The sequence below is a fragment of the Eublepharis macularius genome, chromosome 4 (assembly GCF_028583425.1).
Source record: "Eublepharis macularius isolate TG4126 chromosome 4, MPM_Emac_v1.0, whole genome shotgun sequence".
Taxonomy (NCBI): domain Eukaryota; kingdom Metazoa; phylum Chordata; class Lepidosauria; order Squamata; family Eublepharidae; genus Eublepharis; species Eublepharis macularius.
In genome coordinates this window covers 107,263,596-107,284,082 of record NC_072793.1, presented here as the reverse complement: position 1 = coordinate 107,284,082, position 20,487 = coordinate 107,263,596, and the positions used below count along the sequence as shown (strand labels likewise).

The 20,487-nt window shown below is 41.9% G+C and overlaps 1 protein-coding gene across 1 annotated transcript in view; it reads right to left on the bottom strand.

Moving 5' to 3' along the window:
- SLC6A11 (solute carrier family 6 member 11) overlaps nucleotides 1–20,487 on the bottom strand; it is a 184,891-nt gene that overhangs the window by 37,363 nt on the left and 127,041 nt on the right. The window contains exons 9-10 of the mRNA XM_054976982.1: nucleotides 12,143–12,267; nucleotides 386–498 (exon numbers count right to left, since the gene is read on the bottom strand). Coding sequence (XP_054832957.1) covers nucleotides 386–498; nucleotides 12,143–12,267 — 238 coding nt within the window. The remainder of the gene's footprint in view (nucleotides 1–385; nucleotides 499–12,142; nucleotides 12,268–20,487) is intronic.

Below are 20,487 nucleotides of genomic sequence, written 5' to 3'. Positions count from 1 at the left end.
TGCTTTGCATTACCGAACTGAACTAGAAAATAAATTCGGTATTTGGGGGATACTGAATTTTTTTCCAGTTTGGTATTACCGAACCCAAATTTACCAAATATTTTTTCTGTGCACTTCCCTAGTTAGAATTGCCTTCATTAATTTTACTTTAATTTTCTTATGATCACTGTAAATCATTTTTTCTCTTTTGATATTTCTGTTGTTGTATCCAATTAACCTATTGATATTTTGCATCTTTACCTGCTTATATTTAGGCATAGTGGAACAATTATTCCTAACTTTATTATAACAATTAAGTCACAGCAAGATTCTCTTAGCACAGAAAAAAAGAGTTCTTGGCATCATTTATAAGAAGACTAATTTCTACATTTACTTTAATTCGTACCTGACTATCTAATCCAAGGAATATGAGCATCATGAAAAACAGTGTTGCCCATAACGGAGAAAGAGGCATCATTGTGACAGCTTTTGGATAAGCAATGAAAGCAAGTCCAGGTCCTGAAAAATAAAAAGGGAATTGTTTATACTTTAGTAATATCCTCCTCATGCTTATGTTAATGACTTGAAGTAAAGTAACTCATTTACATAGTACCCTCTAGAAACTAGTTAATATTAGCCATCATGGTGGCCTGAAACAGTCAGAAATGGGGATATAAATTTTGTAACTATATAATTTGATGGCTAAGATAACACAAAAAAGAAAAGATGAGGTTATAATGGGCAAGGATAAGTTGCTAGAACTATGAATAATAACCATACATACGATTTCTGAAGGCTAAGACTACTGTGGATCAGGTATTTCAAAAAAGTGACTTTGGACATTTGAAGATGCAAAAGCAACAAGAAGCACTTTGTTTCCTTTTCTCAGAGCTTTTCTGTAATGACTGAAGTATAATATAGCTTATCAGGGAGAAGGAAATGTATTGGTTCTACTGGATGCCACAGAAAATGGGGGATGGGAATCATATACTAAATATTCCTCAGAGCTACCATTACCCAGCTAAAGCAATTCTCAATGAAAACTTTATTATCCAATCTGTTCAACGTTCATGATTGTGTTGATTTATATGTATACGTTAAAACTGTTCACATAAATATTGTACAGTATAAATTATAAATTATAATGCATTGCTACTATGTAGTATAAATATTGTACAGTATAAATACTGCTAGTAAATTGCATGAAACCTTTGCTGTCACTTATGTGGTCCTCCATCACCTCCAACTAGGGGTGTGCAAGGCCTGCCTGTTTCGTTAAACCTGATTCGGATTTAACTGAATCAGGAAACTGTTTCGGTATTCGGGGAATACCAAAACAGCAAGTCGATTCGGTATTCGCTTTTCAGCTTGATTCGGCCATTGTTTTCAATGAGAAAACCTTCTCCCGGCTTTCTGGGAGTCTGGGGGGGCATTTTCTGTCCAAATCACACCAAACTTGTTGGAGACCTTCTGCTAACTCTCCTCTAACTACCCACCAAGTTTCAGAAAGATTGGACTTTGGAGGGCCATGTTATGCCCCCCTCAAACAAGGTGCCCCCATCCTCCTACAATCTCCATGGTTCTCTATGGGGAAAAACAAGTCATCTTTCTAGGTGGCTTGGGGTGGCATTTTGCAAGCAAAATGCACCCACCTTTCAGGGGACCTGCTACCACCTGTCCTCCCACCCTCCACCAAGTGTCAGGTGGATTCAGGTGGATTCAGACATTTTATGGCCTCCCAAAGGAGGTACCCCTATCCACCTCCACTCCACTATTCCCTATGGGGGGAATAAGAGAGGCTTGTGTGGCTAGGGGTGGCATTTTGCATGCAAAATACCCCCAAACTTCAGAAGACCTCCTCCCACCCTCTACCAAGGCCCAAGCTGATCCCACTTTGGGGGGCCATTTTATGGCCTCCCAAAGATGCTGCTCTTAGCCTCCCCTTTCTCCATTATTTCCTACGAGGGAAATAAGACAGGCTTGTCTGGCTAGGGGTGGCATTCTGCATGCAAAATGCCCCCAGCCTTCAGGGACCCATCTCCTACCTGTACTCCCACCCTCCACCAAGGCCCAATCTGATCCCACTTTGGGGGCAATTTTATGCCCTCCCCAAAGGTGGTTCTCCTGCCACACCACTTTGTCTTTCTACTGTGAGGAAGATTTCCACACCGCAGAAACACATGGGATTGGGGCTGCCAATGGCCACAGCCACAGTCCACCTGCACCCAAACTGCCAAATACCCCCCCCCCCCAACCTAACCTCCCCTGTCCTGTGGCTAGCCACTTTCTATTGATTCCTGTTATGGGAAAATCTCCCACAGCAGGAACCCACGGAATGTGGCATCTGTGGCCACAGGTACAGTCCCCCTTTTAAATCTACCCTCCCACAGCCCCACAGTGACCCAAAGACATCCTCCCCTACATTCCTACACCGGCCACTACCCCAGGAGCAGGCTGGCCAGCCGTCCCCCATTGTTCCCTGTGATGGGAACTTTTAAACTCTCTTTCCCAGGGCAATTATGCACAGCCCAGGTGTGCCACAATGGTGGGCACACTCCTGAGTGCGAGCTTGACCCTGTGAAAGAGCACCTGAACCACAGACACCATCTCCCAAATTCCTCCACCACCTACAGAGATGGCTGGCCGGCCAGCCCCATTGTTCCCTATGATGGGAACCAACTGCACAACAAAGAATAAAACACACACACTGAATAAAGTTTTTTTAAAAAATATTTTCTCACTTTCAAAGTTCAAGTAGGCAAAGCATTGTGACACATTACACCAGCAGTCCCCCACACAGAAAAATAACACAACTCACTTAACATCAGAGAATCAAAAAAGACAATTCCTGTCAAAAACACTTTATTTCTTGAACAGCTTTAGGTAACACAGCAAGGAGGCACACCAAAGGGCATGCCAACAGTATCTTACACAAAAATAACATAACTCACTTCACATTAAAGAATCACCCCAAACACAATTGCTGTCAAAAACACTTTATTTCTTTAACTGCTTTAGATTACACAGTAGGAGGGCACAACAGGGCATAAAAGCAGTCTACCACACAAAAATAACACAACTCACTCCACGTAAGAGAATCACCCAAACACAATTGCTGTCAAAAATGGTGATGTGAGTTGTGTTATTTTGTGTAGTAGACTGCTTTTATGCCTTTTGGTGTGCCCTCCTACTGTGTGCATAATTGCCTTGGGAAAGATAGATTTTCCCATAACAGGAATCAATAGAAAGTGGCTAGCCACAGGACAGGGGAGGTTAGGTTTTGGGGGGGGGGTATTTGGCAGTTTGGGTGCAGGTGGACTGTGGCTGTGGCCATTGGCAGCCCCAATCCCATGTGTTTCTGCGGTGTGGAAGTCTTCCTCACAGTAGAAAGACAAAGTGGTGTGGCAGGAGAACCACCTTGGGGGGGCATAAAATTGCCCCCCAAAGTGGGATCAGCTTGGGCCTTGGTGGAGGGTGGGAGGACAGGTGTGAGATGGGCCCCAGAAGTTTGGGGGCATTTTGCATGCAAAATGCCACCCCTAGCCAGACAAGCCTGTCTTATTTCCCCGATAGGAAATAATGGAGAAAGGGGGGCTAAGAGCAGCATCTTTGGGAGGCCATAAAATGGCCCCCCAAAGTGAGATCTGCTCGAGCCTTGGTGGAGGGAGGGAGGACAGGTAGGAGGAGATGCTCTAAAATTTGGGGGCATTTTGCATGCAAAATGCCACCCCTAGCCACACAAGCCTCTCTCCCCATAGGGAATAGTGGAGTGGAGGTGGATAGGGGTACCTCCTTTGGGAGGCCATAAAATGGCCCCCCAAAGTGAAATCCGCCTGACACTTGGTGGAGGGTGGGAGGACAGATGGTAGCAGGTCCTCTGAAGGTTGGGTGCATTTTGCTTGCAAAATGCCACCCCAAGCCACCTAGAAAGATGACTTGTTTTTCCCCATAGAGAACCATGGAGATTGTAGGAGGATGGGGGCACCTTGTTTGGTGGGGCATAACATGGCTCCCCAAAGTCCAATCATTCTGAAACTTGGGGGGTAGTTAGAGGAGAGTTAGCAGAAGTTCCCCACCAAGTTTGGTGTGATTTGGACAGAAAATGCCCCCCCAGACTCCCAGAAAGCCGGGAGAAGGTTTTCTCATTGAAAACAATGGCCGAATCGTTTCGGTAATCTCTGTTTCAGTATTACTGAAATTTTTCGGTATTCAGAAAAAGTTTCGGTAATACTGAAAAAAACCGAAATGGCCCTGATTCGGTATTTTTAACCTAATCAGAATACCGAATTGCACACCCCTACCTCCAACCGTGTCTATTGAAAGCACAGCTTCTGCTCCTGTGTTCCTGAATCTAAGAAGACTTGGGGACTGCCATAGGTCTGTGACAGAAAATCTATTTGGCACACAGGATTGGTCTTGGATTGAATCACCTAGCATTTTCAGTTAAAAGTCCTCAAGTAATAAATACTGGTAGTGGTTTTTCCTGCTTGAAACCTATAGGGTTGTTATCAGTCAGAATAGGCAAAATAAGTTAAATAAAGTAATGAATCCCAGCAGGGAAATGTGATGCTATAATAACACAATATGTACATGGCATGCAAAATCTTTCCCTGTCTTCAGCCAAAAGCTTGGTTGTGTTGGTGAGACAACAGCATGTGAGCAACTTTATTAATGTAAATGCTAATACACAGGGTGTGTTTAGTCCATTTGAACTCCAGGGGGAGCTATAATGCATGCTGTCTACTGTCCAAAGCTCACTGAATGATTCTCTTGTGTCAGCCCCACCCCAACTTCTTTTTTTAAAAAAATATATTTTATTGGTTTTTCCATAAAAGTAGAAATAGGAGAGGGATAGAAGGAGAGATAGAAGAGGGAAAAATCATTTAGACTGCTTACATCAGTATTCTACTTATCAATACATCACATTTTATCCTACCAAGTGTTCGACTGTGACTACGGGTAACAAGTTATAATAGTGCCTTTATATATTTACTACATTCTGGTCTTTATATTTAATTTTAATCCAGTTGTAGAAGGGGGTCCATGGGACAGAAAAGTCTTCTTCCATTTGTCCTTTCATTAATGAAGTTAACTCGTCCATTTCTGCGTTCTCCATTATCTTCATTATTACATCCTCTTGCAGGAGTATTGTTGGGCATTTCCAGTAAGACGCTAATAAAATTCTAGCCACTAATACTGTGAGGTATTTCTGTTCTTTGTTCAGTACCATCTGGCATACAATTTAACAAAAATTGCTCTGGTTTAAAGGGAATCGAAACTTGTAAGATAGTTTGTAAAAATGTGTGTACCATTGTCCAGAATCTGTGCACTTCTTTACAAGTCCACCACATATGGTAAAATATCCCTGTATGCTTCCTACGTTTCCAGCACTTATTTGACATGTTTTTATACATTTTGGCAAGCCTATCTGGTGTTAGATACCATCTATAAAACATCTTATATAAGTTCTCTTTAAATGCAACAGACAGTTATTTTAACATTCACTTTCCATATTCCATTGTACTGGATCAATAGTATAGCCTAGATTCGGTGACCAAAGAGTCTTACATTTTCCCACCCCCTCATTCGTCTTCCTTTGCATGAAAAATAAGTACATTTTCTTAATCACTTTTTCATCAGAATCACATAACAATTTTTCAAAATCCTTTTGTTCTAGATAGAAGCCTCCCACTTTTTAATCTTTATTATATCTAGATTCAATCTGAACCCTTGACCACCAATCTAGATTAATACTTTGTCTCTGTAATTCCTCTTTAGTTTTTAATACACTTTTATCATTCAAGAGATCTTTATATCTAATAATCTTATCTGGAGAGAATATATTTGGCTGAGAGAATGCTTCTAATGGTGAAACCCATTGTAGGATCTTGGAATATGTCAGCGGTGCAATTCCTTCCCATGTTGTTATAAGAGATTTCCTAATCCAATGATTTTTTAAATATTTATGACCAGTTGTTTTTCCATACCATACAAATTCATGCTATCCGTACTGTAAATTATGACCTTCCAAAGCTAGTAGTTTTTGATTTTCTAAAAGAATCCACTCCCTCATCCAGACTACGCAACGCGCTTTATGATAAATTTTCCAATCAGGTAAAGCAAAGCCAGCATCCTCTTTCAAGCTTTGGGGCATTTTCAATTCAATTCTTGGTTTTTTCCCTTGCCAAATAAAGTTAGATATTGCTTTATTTAATTCTTCAAAAATGCTTTATTAATACTGATGGGGATGGTTTGGTATAAAAATATTATACGTGGTAATATATTCATTTTGATAGTTGCGATCCTTCCCATCAGTGAAAGCTGAAGTCCTCTCCACCTCTCTAAATCTTTCTTAATTTCTTGAAGCAGTTGCACATAATTATCTTTCAGTAACGAACTGCATTTTGAAGTTAAATATACCCCTAAATATTTTACTTTCTTTTTTAACTCGACTCCTGTTAATTTAATTAATTCCATTTTTTGAGATGTAGTCATATTTTTGGTTATCGCTTTTGTTTTCTGGTAATTAATCTTCATTCCTGCCATCAAACCATATTCCTTTATGTTACATTAATTGCTCTACTGAGCCCAATGGTTCCTCTAATATAAATAGTAGGTCATCTGCAAATGCTTGTAGTTTGTATTTATGTCCTTTGATGGATGCTCCCTTTATTCCAGGATCTTTTCTTACAGTTCTTGCCAATATTTCCTGCATCAAGATAAATATTAATGGTGAGAGAGGGCAGCCTTGTCTTGTCCCTTTTTCTATCGATATCGCTTCTGTCAGCTCATTATTAATAATTATTTTTGCCTCCTGTTTGCTATATAGAGCTTCAATAGCTTTTATAAACCTCATTCCAAAATCCATTTATTTCATTTGTTCAATAAAGAATTGCCAATTAACATTATCAAAAGCTTTTTTGGCATCCAAAAACACTATCGCCGTTTGCTTTTCTGGAAGAGCTTCATAATATTCCAATAAATTTAAAGTCATTCTAATATTGTTTCTCAATTGTCTTTTGGGGAGAAAACCTGTCTGATCCAGATGTATTATATCAAGTAATACTTTTTTCAGTCTTGTAGCTAGTATTGTAGCAAAAATTTTATAATCACAATTAAACAGGGAGATAGGTCTGTAGTTCTTAATTTCCTTCATGTCTGTTTCTTCTTTATGTATTAATGAAATTGTTGCCTCCATCCATGTTTCAGGCGTTGTTTCTTCTAGTGCTATGGTAATCATATTTTTATAAGGTAAAATAATAACATCTTCTAGTGCTTTATAGTACTCTGCTGGAAGTCCATCTGGTCCAGGAGTTTTCCCATTATTTTGTTTCTGTATTGCCTCCACTATTTCCATTACTGTGAACAGATCGTTCAACCATTTCCTCTTTTCCTCTGGTAATTTAGGTAACTCTTGTTTCTGTAAATACTGTTTTTGGATTTCTACTGAGATTTCATCTTTACTGTATAGTTATTTATAGAAGGTTTCCACCACTTTCTTTCTTTCTTCCGCGTCCTTTCTCTCTTTGTATCATCATACAAACTATGGATAAGTCTCTTTTCTTTTTCCTTTCTAAGTTTATAAGCTAACCATCCCCCTGACTTATTTGCATGTTCAAAAAAATTTTGTTTAGCAAATTTAATGTTTTGTGCAGTATCTTCCGTTAATAGTAAATCTATTTGATTTTGTAAAACCTTAATATTACTTTAAAAGTTTACATTCGAGGGGTCTTTTTAAAAATCTTCTTCTTTCTTTTCCAAGTTTTCCATTATCTCTTTATATCGTTGTTGCTTCTCCCTTCTTTGCTTTGCTGCATACCTTATTGCCAGCCCTCTGAAGTATGCTTTGCTTGCATCCCAAATGATATTCAAGTGAGTTTCCGGGTTTATGTTTTGCTGGAAGTATTGCTTCATTTCTTCCTTTACATCTTGCAGAAATGTTTTATTCTTCAGAAGTTGTGTATTCAATATCCATCTAAATCTCTTTGGCACATCTGCTATTTTCAGTATAGGGGATTATGATCTGCATATGTTCTGGGAAGTACATCAACATCTCTAACTTCTTGCACTAGGCTTGTTGAGATCCAACACATATCTATTCTAGACCAAGACTTACGATAGTCTGAATAAAACATATAGTCTCTTCCTTTTGGGTTTCTTAGTCTCCACACATAAATCAATTTATATTCTTCTGCCAATCTAAAGAAGGATCTTGGGAGAAGACCTTTTGAATTCTTACATTTCTTTGTTGTCGTCCTATCCATGTTTTGGAAAAATACCGCATTAAAATCTCCTATTAAGCATATGTTGTCTTCCTATCCATGTCTTGGAAAAATACCGCATCAAAATCTCCTATTAAGCATATGTCCATATAGTCAAATCTTGTCAAGACTTCATTTAAATTCTGGTAAAAAATTTCCTGGTGGTCATTTGGTGCATATATCATTACCAGTAGCATTTTCTTCTCTCCAATAAATGTCTCAACCATTAATAGTCTTCCATCTGCCTGGGACGATAGCTATTTCAGCAGTGGAAAACTACAAAGATGGCTGCTATTCAGCTTTGCATTGACACATTCAGTAAGTGAGACATAAAATAATAGGGATTTCCTCTCTGATCGGCAAGTTACTGATAACTAAGAACTGAGTTTGGGAACTCAGCCAATATTTTACAGAGCTCTTCTAATTGTTGGGAATTTTGCCAGATCTTTTCCATCGTTTCTCTTTTTACTTTTGGCTTGCTTTACTAAACTTCTTTTTTAAGGACTACAACAAGTGTTTTTGTAAACAAACAACTGATTTTAATATCTTACATTATCGGGCTAATCTGGACTGCAAATCACCTAAAGGAAAGAATTTAAAAGTCTTTACACAAGAGATTTAACAAATTTGTGGACATAAACAAAAAAGGGGGGAAGATGGTGGATTTTGAACTGCATAGTTTCACTATCTATTACCACCTGCTGGACTAAAAAATGGTTGCAGTCATGAATAGGGGTGTGCAGCCTGAAAATATTCAGGCTTCCCGCTTTGGGTTTATTTGAAGCGGGGGGAAAAATTGGAAATAGCATAATTTCAAAGTGGCAAGCCACTTTGGAATTATGCTATTTTACTCGCTTCGGTATGCACCGTAAATATTCGGAGCATACAGAAGTGAGAGGGGCAATTCCCTCACCCCCACCTCTCACCCCTGCTGGGGAACCCCACTTTCCCTGGGGCAACTTCTCCTCCCCCCAACCCACTTACATGTTTGCAGAGAGAGCGGGAGAGACATCAGCTGGGCAGAGGGCTTGCCACTGCTGCGGTGGCATTGGCGGCAGCCTGGAGCCCTCTGCTGCCACACTCCTCCTGAGGTGCAGGCTGAAGCCTGCGATCCCCGCTGTGGCAGTGCTTCCGTTCTCCCACCGGTAACTGGGACAAGTAGTTCCTTGTCCCTGTTACTGGCGGGCAAACAGAAGTGGCGGGGAGAGCGCCCAGAGAGGGGGGGCTGGTTGCAGGCTGAAGCCTGCAATCCCTGCCGCCTCCACTTGCCTGCAGGTGTCAGGGACGTCCTTGACACCTGTGGGTGAATGGAGGCAGCAGAGATAGAGGGGAGGCAGTGGTTGCAGGCTTAAGCCTGCAATTCCTGCCACCTCCATTCACCCGCAGGTGTCAGGCACATCCCTGACACCTGTGGGTGAATGGAGGTGGCGGGGAGAGTGGGGGAGGGCAGTTGCAGGCTTAAGCCTGTGATCCCCGCCATCTCCATTCACCCCCAAGCCTCACTGGATGAAAGGAGCATCCAGAAGAGAAAGGGTTTTTTCATGCTTAAGCCTGCAATCCCCACTGCCTCCGTTCACCTGGCAAGGTTTGGGGAAGAAGCGCTCCTCCTCCCCGAGCCTTGCCGGGTGAAAGGAGAGCCTGGGAGAGAAAGGAGGGGTTTTCAGGCTTAAGCCTGCAATCCCCGCTGCCTCTGTTCGCCTGGCAAGGCTCGGGGAGGAGACGTTCCTCCTCCCCGTGCCTCGCTGGGTGAAAGAAGCACCCGGGAGAGAAAGGGGGTTTGCAGACTTAAGCCTGCAATTCCCGCTGCCTCCTTCGTCCACTGGTGTTGGGGCTGAGGAGTTTCCTGGCCCCGACAGCGCCGGCTCTCAGCTGCTCGTTGGGGGAAGCCCCCAACGAGCAGCTGATTCAGGGGTTTAAATGTCCCTTTCCCTGCTGCTCACAGTGGCAGGGAAACAGCCACTTAAACCCAAAGCTTCCCGAAGCATTATGAATGCTTCAAGAAGCTTTGCTTCAGGGTTTCCGAATCAGGGCCAGCATGTTGGCCCCGTTTCGGAAATCCCTAAGCTTTCAGGATCAGGTCTGATTCGGACCGATCAGGCTCGAATTGGCTGCCCGAAGCGCACACCCCTAGTCATGAAGCAACCTCAAGAAGAAATTATACAAAGAATCTCCCAAGGAATAGCCTCCTCCCTCTCAAAGAAACTTGAAAGTTTGCTAAGCAAAATAAAGCAAGACAATGGAAATATTTTAGCCAAGATGTGTCATGGGGACCAAGGTTCTCCAAAACTAAATTCACAAGACAATGAACCAGCACTGCTATCTCAGCAAGCAAATCCAACTGTTGTAGATGTTTTCCCATTAAGATTTTGATTATTATTTCACATAGAATAGTAAATGTAATAACCCTCCCCTCCCATTTCTCCAACATAGGCCATCAGTAAAAAAGAAAGTAAGAGCTACACATACTTAAGAAACTAATAGTAGAGATTTTAAAGGGGGGATGAGAATGGGGTTGTGAGATGCAATAATATGGAGTCAGCTAAGCAAGGAAGTGAGACATCACTGTTTAGAAAGATAAAAGAAATTGTGATAGAAGGTAATGAAGGTCAAAGGAGCTTCCCATCTGTTGTACGCAATTCTCTTCCTTATACACAGATCTAATAGATCCTTGATCCAATCATCCACAGAGGCAAGAATATGAGATATTCAGTGCTGTAACATAGTATGCTTAGATACCAAAACTTCCCTTTAAATCCATAACGCTTGATGTTTGCAAAAAATCTGAATCAGAAATTCTGTTGTACCATAAAATTGATAAAATGTATGGGAATGCATGTGTGTGACTGGTTAATTTCCCCCAACTTGGCTAACACAATATGTGCTGCAGCAAACAGGATTTCTTCAGCCCTGTCCCATACAATGACATGTAATAATCCTAGCTGAGATGAGGGAGGGGGAACATGCACAATCATTTTCATATACTGAAAAGGCATCCATTCCCATTAGATGGCATTGTCAAGAACAGCTCAAAAGAATGTAAAAACATTTGCAAAGGACAGCTGAGGCAACTGTGCAGGAAACACCTGCTTTGCAATGCTGTGCTGTGGTAGTAACTGCTGCAGTACAATACGACAAAACAGGAAACAAGGTGCTGAGGGACAAAGGGTGTGCGCCAACAGGCCAGGAGGCCAGGGAAGGCTGTGGAGACCAAGGCAAGGAGGTGCAAGAGAGGAAGGGCAGGTACTGAAAGGATGGGAAGCCTCATGCCACTCAGCTGTTGTCTCCCTACCCTACTTCTTATCCAAGGCCCAGGAAAGCAGGGCTGATGCCACATGCTGTTCTTCACCGTTGTCACTCAACAGCTCATTGGCCAGGGACAAGGAGGAGTGTGGAGGTGGACACTGGACACTTGTGGCCACCCTTGACACTGCTCCCCCAATGCAGCATGCAAGGGCATGCCAGGGCACTTGGCCAGCCCTCCCTTCTGACAGTTGCAACAAACCCCACCCCTTATTCCCTCAACTCAATTGTGGGAGGGAGCACTGGAATGCACTTTGCAGGAGATAGCAAATATATTGCCTAGTGGCTGCAGCAACTGTGAAAAAGTGTTTTGCCATAGTGTTTTGCCAAAAGTGTTTTGCTGTGGTAGTAACCGCTGCAGTACAGTATGGCAAAAGAGAAAGCATCACCCTACTTACTACAGTAAAGGACAAGTTTATTGCCTTCTCCCAACATTGTTTCATTTTTCCATTATGAACATTGTTATGTTGCCAAGTCTGATTGCTGTCATTCCAACATGTTCCTCAAAAATTAAATGAACAGGAAGATCCAAACCCTTGCAGTTTTATTTTTGAATGAGGCTGACCCCTCAAAGAACATTATTAGTAAATAAATACACATACCTGACTCAGCAACTTCTGCTATTGGCACCCCTTGTTCATAAGCCATAAATCCAAGGACAGAAAAGATTGCAAAACCAGCCACAAAGCTTGTGCCACTGTTTAAACAACAGAGCATAATACAGTCCCTGTGGAAGAAAAATAGAAATAATTATTTTTATACCTGTGCTAGTTTATTTCACATAGAATATCAATATATCTAATTCGTGATGGGGCCCCATCCATGGATGCATAAATCCAGAGATTGGAGCCATGGACAGGCAAGCTCCAAGTCTGCAGAAAAGTCTGAAATAGAAAGCAAGCAAGCAAGAAAGCTTCAAAATAATTAAAATATCTGTAGCTTTAAAAAAAGATGCCCCCAGTGGCCTTTGCTAGGCAACCTGAACAATATTCAAGCCTTGGTTTCTGTCAGGAAAAGGCAAGGGAAGAGGTGAGGGCCCTTTCCAGGGCAATTTTGGCCTTTAAGGGAGAACTTGGGACCAGGTCCACTGAGCCAGTTGACAGACCACACAAGTTCTGTGACTCATCCAGGCTCAGCTGCTCACTACTGTTCTACAGCAGCCACCAGACAAAAGCCAGTGTGGTGTATTTGTTAGGGTTTCAAACTAGTATCTGGGAGACCTTGGTTAAATTCATCACTCTGCTATGGAAGCTCAATGGGTGACTTTGGGCCAGTTACACATTCTAAGCCTAATTTACCTCACAGAGTTGTGAGGTGAATTTACCTAACAGTCAAAAGAGATTGGCTGAGGATCCTGGAGTGTTCACGTGCCTTCCTCTGTGCATAAAGCAGCAGTTACTGTGGGAGTGGGGAGAGGAGTTAGATGACCATTGGAACCTTCCAGCTCTATGTTTCTGTTTCTATGACCTGTCCTGCAGAGCAATGTAAAGTTCCCAAAAATAACTCCAAAAGGTCTACATGAAGGATCGCATTTAGCTATGCTCACGAGCTGAAAAAGGTGCCTGGTATATGGACAGATAAGGTGCACACAGTACACTTCAGACATGTGTTGAAAGAATACAAAGAAAAATAATGGAGGTACTAAAGAAGACAAATGGAGACCCAATTAAGGGCCAAAATACAGGGCTAAAAGGAGGCCAAAAAAGTAGGAGGTGGCCCAAAAACATCTGCTGAGATCCTCTTTTTATACTTGAGGTCACCTATACACAATGTAAATTAGGTTAATTCATACGGATACTTAAGTTCCAGTGTTTAAGTTCCAGTTGGGCACCTTGGATTAATTCATTCTAGGACTGGAAGTTGAGATACTTTAGTATACAATGAGAAAATAAGGCATAGCTGATCCATCAGAGGTGTTGAAAGGAGACTGGATTCTTGGAGATCAGGGTTGCAGATCCCCTTGAATAAAAGGATAATGTGACATTGAGCCTGCCTTTCACTCACCAGTTCATCTCAAAGATTTTGTGTCATTGGGTTTCCCTTCATAGGGCAATATCATAAGGGCAATATCTTACAGTCAGGGCTCTTCGAAGGGAGTGCTCTGTCTTTTAGTGGCCTTTGAGCGCTTCAGCTCTTTTTGCAAGTGAGGGCTCTGCAGGTTCTAACCATTGCGAGGGTTAATTTTGCCTATTGTGTGATGGCACCTGATAGAGAGTTTCTTGGAACCCCTACTTGAAGCCATAGGTTCTCCATCACAGGCTTAAGTTTTGTAGAGGTATCAGGGAGGATTTGGCAGTGTAGGATGAGTTAAGTTTCCCAACTGCTTTAATGGGCTTGCCTTTTGGAAGGAGGACCTGCTCTCAGAGGTAGAGTTTTCAGGTTAGCTCTGATGCTTCTTGGTTTCCAGATCTTAGTGGTAATGTTTCGTGGTAAGGGAGTTTGTCTGCCACATTGTTCACTTTTGGTGTAACAATTCAAGGGGCAGTCCATGTTCTCAAGTCTCCCCCCCCCCCAAAGAGTTATGAAACTGGTCAGACCATTTATGTTCCTGTGCTGCAGTTTAGGTGGCAAGAGAGGGGGGTTCACCTGGGTGACCTCAGGGTCGTGGCATGCCCATTTCCTATAGGCTTACAAGGACTTGCTGCACTCCGGCCGGTAGTGGGCTTAATGGCTCAAGGGGAGTTGTGGTCCTCCGCCTCATGTTGTCTCACAGAGCATGTCCCCTTTCCCTACAGGCTCGTGCAGGCTTGCACCACCCAGTCAAGTAGTGGCCCGATGCTCCGAGGGGAGGTGCGGACCTCTGCCTCACATCCCGGTCATTCGCCAGGGGGGTGGTAAACTTGGCTCACAGGGCATGGCCCTTTCCTTACAGGCTCACACAGGCTTGCACCACCAAGGCAAGTAGTGGCCTGATGCTTTGAGGGGGGGTGCTGACTTCTGCCTCACATACTGGTCATTCGCCTGGAGGGTATTGACCTTGAATTACAGGGCACGGCCCTTTCCTTACAGGCTCACACAGGCTTGCAGCACCCAGGCAAGTAGTGGCCTGATGAGGGGAGGTGCAGTCCTCCACCTCCTGTTTTGGTCATTCACCTGAATGGGAATGACTTTGGCTTTTGGGGAGGGCTGGGGCATTATTGGTTGCCCCCCCAGCTTACTGAATTTGCCAACCTCAACAGAGGTGATGGGGTCTACCTATCAGTTTCTGGCTATGATATATTCTTGGATGATTTATGGCAAGGGCTCAGGTTGGCCATAAGCCACCTGTGGGGCGCAAGGAGGCTTGGCCCTAGCGGTGGCAGGTTAGGATGGGAAAATGAGCAGGACGGTGACCCTCTTGGCACATCTCCATTGGTGGGGTATTGGGGTCTGCCAGGAGAGACTGGTGGGCTCCATGGCAGCCAATTGCGAGGGCAGACTGCCACATGGCTCCCCTGTACAAGTACGGCCTTTCTGCTGTACGGCAAGGTGCTGCAGGCTTGGACGGGGAACCATTTGCCTGGCTGGCCAGGTCCCAGCCATGCCTTGTATGGCTCACCCCTGGGGCAGTGGGGGCTCACCCAGACAGGTCAAGGCGGAGGTCATGGGTTACCCCAGGGCTTGACCTGTACTGTTAGTTAGATCCCTTGCTGTATTGACAGTTTATGTTGAAATTAATAAAATGGCCCAATTTTATACCCAAACTTTGTGTCTGCCTTTTATTTCAACCAGGGGGTGGGGGGAAGAGCTGTAACTGCAGAGAGAACATCTTTCTCCAGCAGTGGCAAAAGAAGAATTGAGGTAGGGAGCTGCTCTCGCCCACCCTTTTATAGGTGCACTGGGGGGAAAAGCATACAAAAAGGATGGGTGAACATCTTGCACTGTCAGGAGCTTTGGAACATCCATGGCTTGCCTGAGTATGCATAGTTCCCATGTGGGACTGCATAGAAGCCACAACAATGAACAGGCCTTTTTGGTTACAGCTGTATTTCTTTAGAATTAATTCTATACAGAGCCTTGTAAGTGTCATCTAGTTTAACAATGCAGCATGTATTTTAGAGGTATGTGTTAAATGACCCTTAATGTGGACAATTCCTTTTATAAGATTCATGCATAGAAAGAGTTCTTGTTTCAAACATCTAAGTAACTTTTAAGATATTGGACAAGACTTTCCTATTACAATATTCCATTCATACATTAATTTGGGCAATGAAAGGTCTTTATTTTAATGAGATGTTAGCTGGCTCAATGAGTTTTAATCGGTTTTTACTTTTATGCTGTATTCTAAATATAAATTTATTATAATGGAAATACTTGTTGATGCCTGTGTTAATTTTGATATAAAATTGTGGCTACAAAGGTTCTGCTTAGTAGATACCTGTGAGTTTTACCTTTAAACTATTTTGATCTTGCCAAAGAAAAGTAATATAAAATTTTCAATAAGAAAATAAAATGTAGGGATGAAAGCCAGTGCTTCTCAAACTGGACTCCTAGAACCCCTGGAATTTGTAAAGACAGAGGACCCTTCTCACATCAATCTGGCTAACACAAAAACAAAGTCCTCTCAGTTTTCCAGGAACAGGGTTAGGGACTCTTCTTCACCTCAGGGGAAAAGAATTGAATCAGCATTGGTGTTCAATGTTGCTGCTATTACCCACAATCATTTAACTAATTATTAATTTCAGTTATATTTCGTATTTCTCATTAAGATTTTGGGTGGTTACATAATTAAAAACAATGCAACAGGAAAAGTATCGAACATATGACCAACTGGAATACAAAACTTGAGACACAATGCATTAAATACTAGAATAATACAATACAGCAAGACACAGAGATAATGAAATAGAGCTTGTAATGGTTTGCATGTAATGTATATAATTTGACTTTTATTTCTGCTTGCTGTGATATTTTCAATTTTTAACTGAGAGTTTATATGCAGATCTCTGAGGAAAGAAGGTAGAGCTAGATGGGTGAATGGAGTGTGATCTGATTGGACAGTAGCTGTACCCTGGGGGCAGAGTAAACTGTAATTCTTAGTCAGTGCTGAGGGAAAGGCTTTCAGTCAGCTTTTGTGTATTTCAGAGAAAGTGTTCATTCTAATTAAGCCAGGCAAACTGTGCAAAGCCTGAGAGTCTGTGTCTCAGTGTTTCTGAAAGACAGTTGACAAGCCAGGAGATTATGGTTAAGTCGGCCTTTGTAAGTTTCAGAGAAAGGATACTGGATAAATCAGGCAAACTGTGTGGAAGCCTGAAAGCCTATTTCTGTCTAAGAGTTTCTATACACAATGAGACCTCTTATACGAAGACGCCAAAGGCTCTGTCAATTTCATCTCTCTACATGGGTATAGTTTAAAAAGACAGAGCCAGAGGAGATTGCTCCTCAGAGCGTTTGTTAGTTTTATCTTCACCTCCTGGAAGGCTTTGTCAATTTCATATCTCCAGTCTAAAGCTGTGTGGGATTGCAACCAGAGGGCAGTGAGGAATGGAAATGAGCTGGAACTGCATTCCAGAGCCGGACTTGGACCTGGTGAGGTTATAATGGGCTAAAGTTTTCCTTCTGGCATTTCACAGCCCCTTCACACAGCTCCAGTGTATAGCAAAGCCTTTGGCCTGCTGCTGGCTCTGTCTTTTTAAACTACCCTTCCGAGTTACCATTGCATCTTCCAACCCGTGTTCTTCACATGTCAGATGTCTTGTATAGAGAGACTCTGAGAAAGAGATTATTCTATCTAGGTCAGGCAAGCTACGTGGAAAGGCCTGAGTGAATCTATGTCTATGTGGATAAGTTTATTTTCTTAGTTAAGACCTGTGTGGAAAATTACTCTGTGTGACTTACAATGTAATCCTAAACAGAGTTATGCCAGTCTAAGCCCATTGATTGTAATGGGTTTACACTGGTGTAACTCTTCTTAGGATTGCACTGTGAGTCTGTGGATATACCTTTAAGAATATATAATTATTTTTTAAACCACCAAGCTTAAGAACTATTCTGAAATCTATACGCTTATCAAAACTCTGCAAGCATCATGCTTATGCATTCTTATAAATAAATTCTACTTTTGTTTAAGCAAGAAAGATCCCCTTTCCCTCACAACTACCCTCATGCGCTGACCATTCTGTTGAACTACCATCTATAACAAATCTTCTTATATTACCAGTTAAACTGAGGACGGAGTTCTAAGGCAAAAACCTTTGGTGGCAACAAAAAGCTTTTGAAAGAGTCATGGAGGCAGAAATATAAAAGTCATGCAAACACAGAAGGGAAGGTGTTCTCGAGGTAAAAGCATGAGTAAAGAACACCTGATGCTCTATGAGAGTGGAAATAAAAGGAGTATAGGATGTGACCAGAGCCCTCCTGAGGCATAAATTTACAATAAAGTAAGGTGGAGCTGGATTAAAGCTCCAAAGGCAGCAGATTAAAAACAAAAACAAAGAGTAAGCATTACAGAGCCGAACTGCAAACTGGAGAACAATGAAACAGAAGGAACAAAGCAATGAAAACTGCCTAATTTTCACAGACAAACTACCCATGAATGTGATGACGTGTATTGAATAAAGATTTTTTTTTTTTTACCTAGGCAAACAACAGAGACTTCCTGAATTCTCTAAATTCTACTAATCTGCCTGTTTTATATCTGTGAAGCCATGCCTTGGACTAACAGGAAAAGTGTCACTTCCATCTGAAGGACAGAGGACTGTAATCCCAAAATTTCAGAGGTTTTCTAAAGATGCAGGTACCAGCTAACATTCTGGCATAGGTAACTATTTTTGTGAAGCATAGAGACATGCAAATATTTTTCTGTTTTACTAAAAAGGAAAAAAATGTGCTGTATAATGTGGTTTGGATTTCTGTTATACCTCCACATGCCCCTCTTGACACACCTCCTTGAACACCCCCCACCCAACACATGGAAATGAACAACTCCTTCTGCAATTAACAATTACAGACAACCAAGGAAATGAATATGGGAGGGTGTTGTGGCTGGGTGGGAGGAATAGGACTAAGCAAAATTATTGGCAGCTAGATGCACAAGGCAGACAGAAAATAAAGTAAATGGTATGATTAGTTGATGGGATATTTCCTGGCATACGTGTGGAGGTTCCTCCAAGTCCAGGGATATGTAACACATCTTGGGTCTGAACTTCATGCACACTGACTTGTGCTGTTTTGCAAGCCTTCACCTCTATCTACCATTTCCTCAGGGGTAACAATCTCAAGGCTGCAAGCCTGTCCATGATAGGCATCTAGCTATAACTCATAATTTAAGATACACATTCAACATTTGTTCAATACTGCTATAAGGCTTCTTTACAAATATAAAAAAATATTATGATTGTAAATATGCAGTGATGTGCCATATTAATGATACAGCATATGAACTAAAACTGTATACTCCTAACAATCTCAGAGCATTTTAACTCAGACTCAGATAAGATTAATTACTTCATTCTGCAAACTGGCAGTCATGGGGGAGCTTCTTTAGAAGAGCCAATACAAGAGGGAAGTAAAGGAAAGTATAGAATTAAAGAAGAAAAACAGTAGAGGTTACACTAGAGGGAGCCAATTGTCTACTTTCAAATAATTCTTGAGCTTTAAACAATGTTTCCAAATTGGGCTTTAGTACTGTTGCACTATTTAACAGTTGTTTTACACGAAAATTCAATTCTCTAGAAATTCTAATTTTTTGTGTATCGTGTAAACTTTATGTATGTATAAATATTAGTGGAAGATACAGTATTTATTATTATTTTTCCTCTTTATGTCACTTTTCATGCACTTTTTATACTCTCTGGTAAAAATATTACAAACTGGTTTGGTGATAATTGGGAATGTAGATCAAAAAAAGGAAGTATAAGAGGAGTATAAAATAGAAGCGGGATCCTAGACCAGACTCTGCAATAAAGCCTTAAATAAATACAGGGCTTGAGAGAGACGGTACCATAAAAATATAACCTCTGAATGAGGTCATGAAAAACAGAGTTGCTCTAAAAATGAGAGAAGATGCAGCATTGCCTCAGAATGATTGCTCCTTACATTATTTATACGCTGTGAAATATGCATTTTATAGAAATACATGGCATGTTAGCTAAGCAAGCAATCCCTGCCTGCTTACAATATGCCAGAAACATTCTCTGTCAATTAACATTCATAGCTTATAACTTTCCACAAATAAATTCTAAACCAATCCAATTTCCTAAGACCTAAAACCCTCGTGTGTGCTGATGCAGACGAGTAGGTGTGAATGTGAGCATGTATGTGTGTAATGAGAGAAAGATATAAAACTGGCCTTTAACTGAACCACTAGAATCAAATCATGGGAAGCCAGTATTTTTCAAGAAGGGCAATAAAACACTGAGGTGTCATACTGAGTAGAGATGAGCTCACCATTTGCTTCACTGTCAATCTGGGCTAGAAGGATTACTGGTTTCTAATCTTTGATAGCCAGTAAAGTCAGAGATGACATGCATAACATGCACAAGAGAAAGGTTGGCATGGCAGGGTATTTCCCCAACTCATGTGCCAAACTCTCATTCATGCTGGCCTGCCGATCGGAGTTTCTGTAGCTTTAAATTTTCTCCAGAGGGTGCATGCTGCCTCCCAGTGTGCAGCCGTGGCTGTTTCCCACCTAAACAGCCTATAATGGTAGGCGCGGCGCCTTCCATCCTCACTTCCTCTTTTGCTGCCGACCCTCAAGTAAGGAGTTTCCAGCAGGGAAGGAGGGAGGGTACGTGTGCCTGCACAGAAGACCTCAATGAACAGCAGTTACAGGTAAGTGCAACCCTGTTTTCATTGTCAGTTTTCTGGTGCAGTCCCACATGGGAGATTACCAAGCTTCTTACCTGGGTGGTGGAGATGGTTCAACAAAAGATTGATTGTAGCACCGTAGTGCCCAATGCTGCCTCCTTCCAGTCGAAGACATCAAGGGCATAATGCTTCACAAAGGTGTCTGACAACGACCATATCT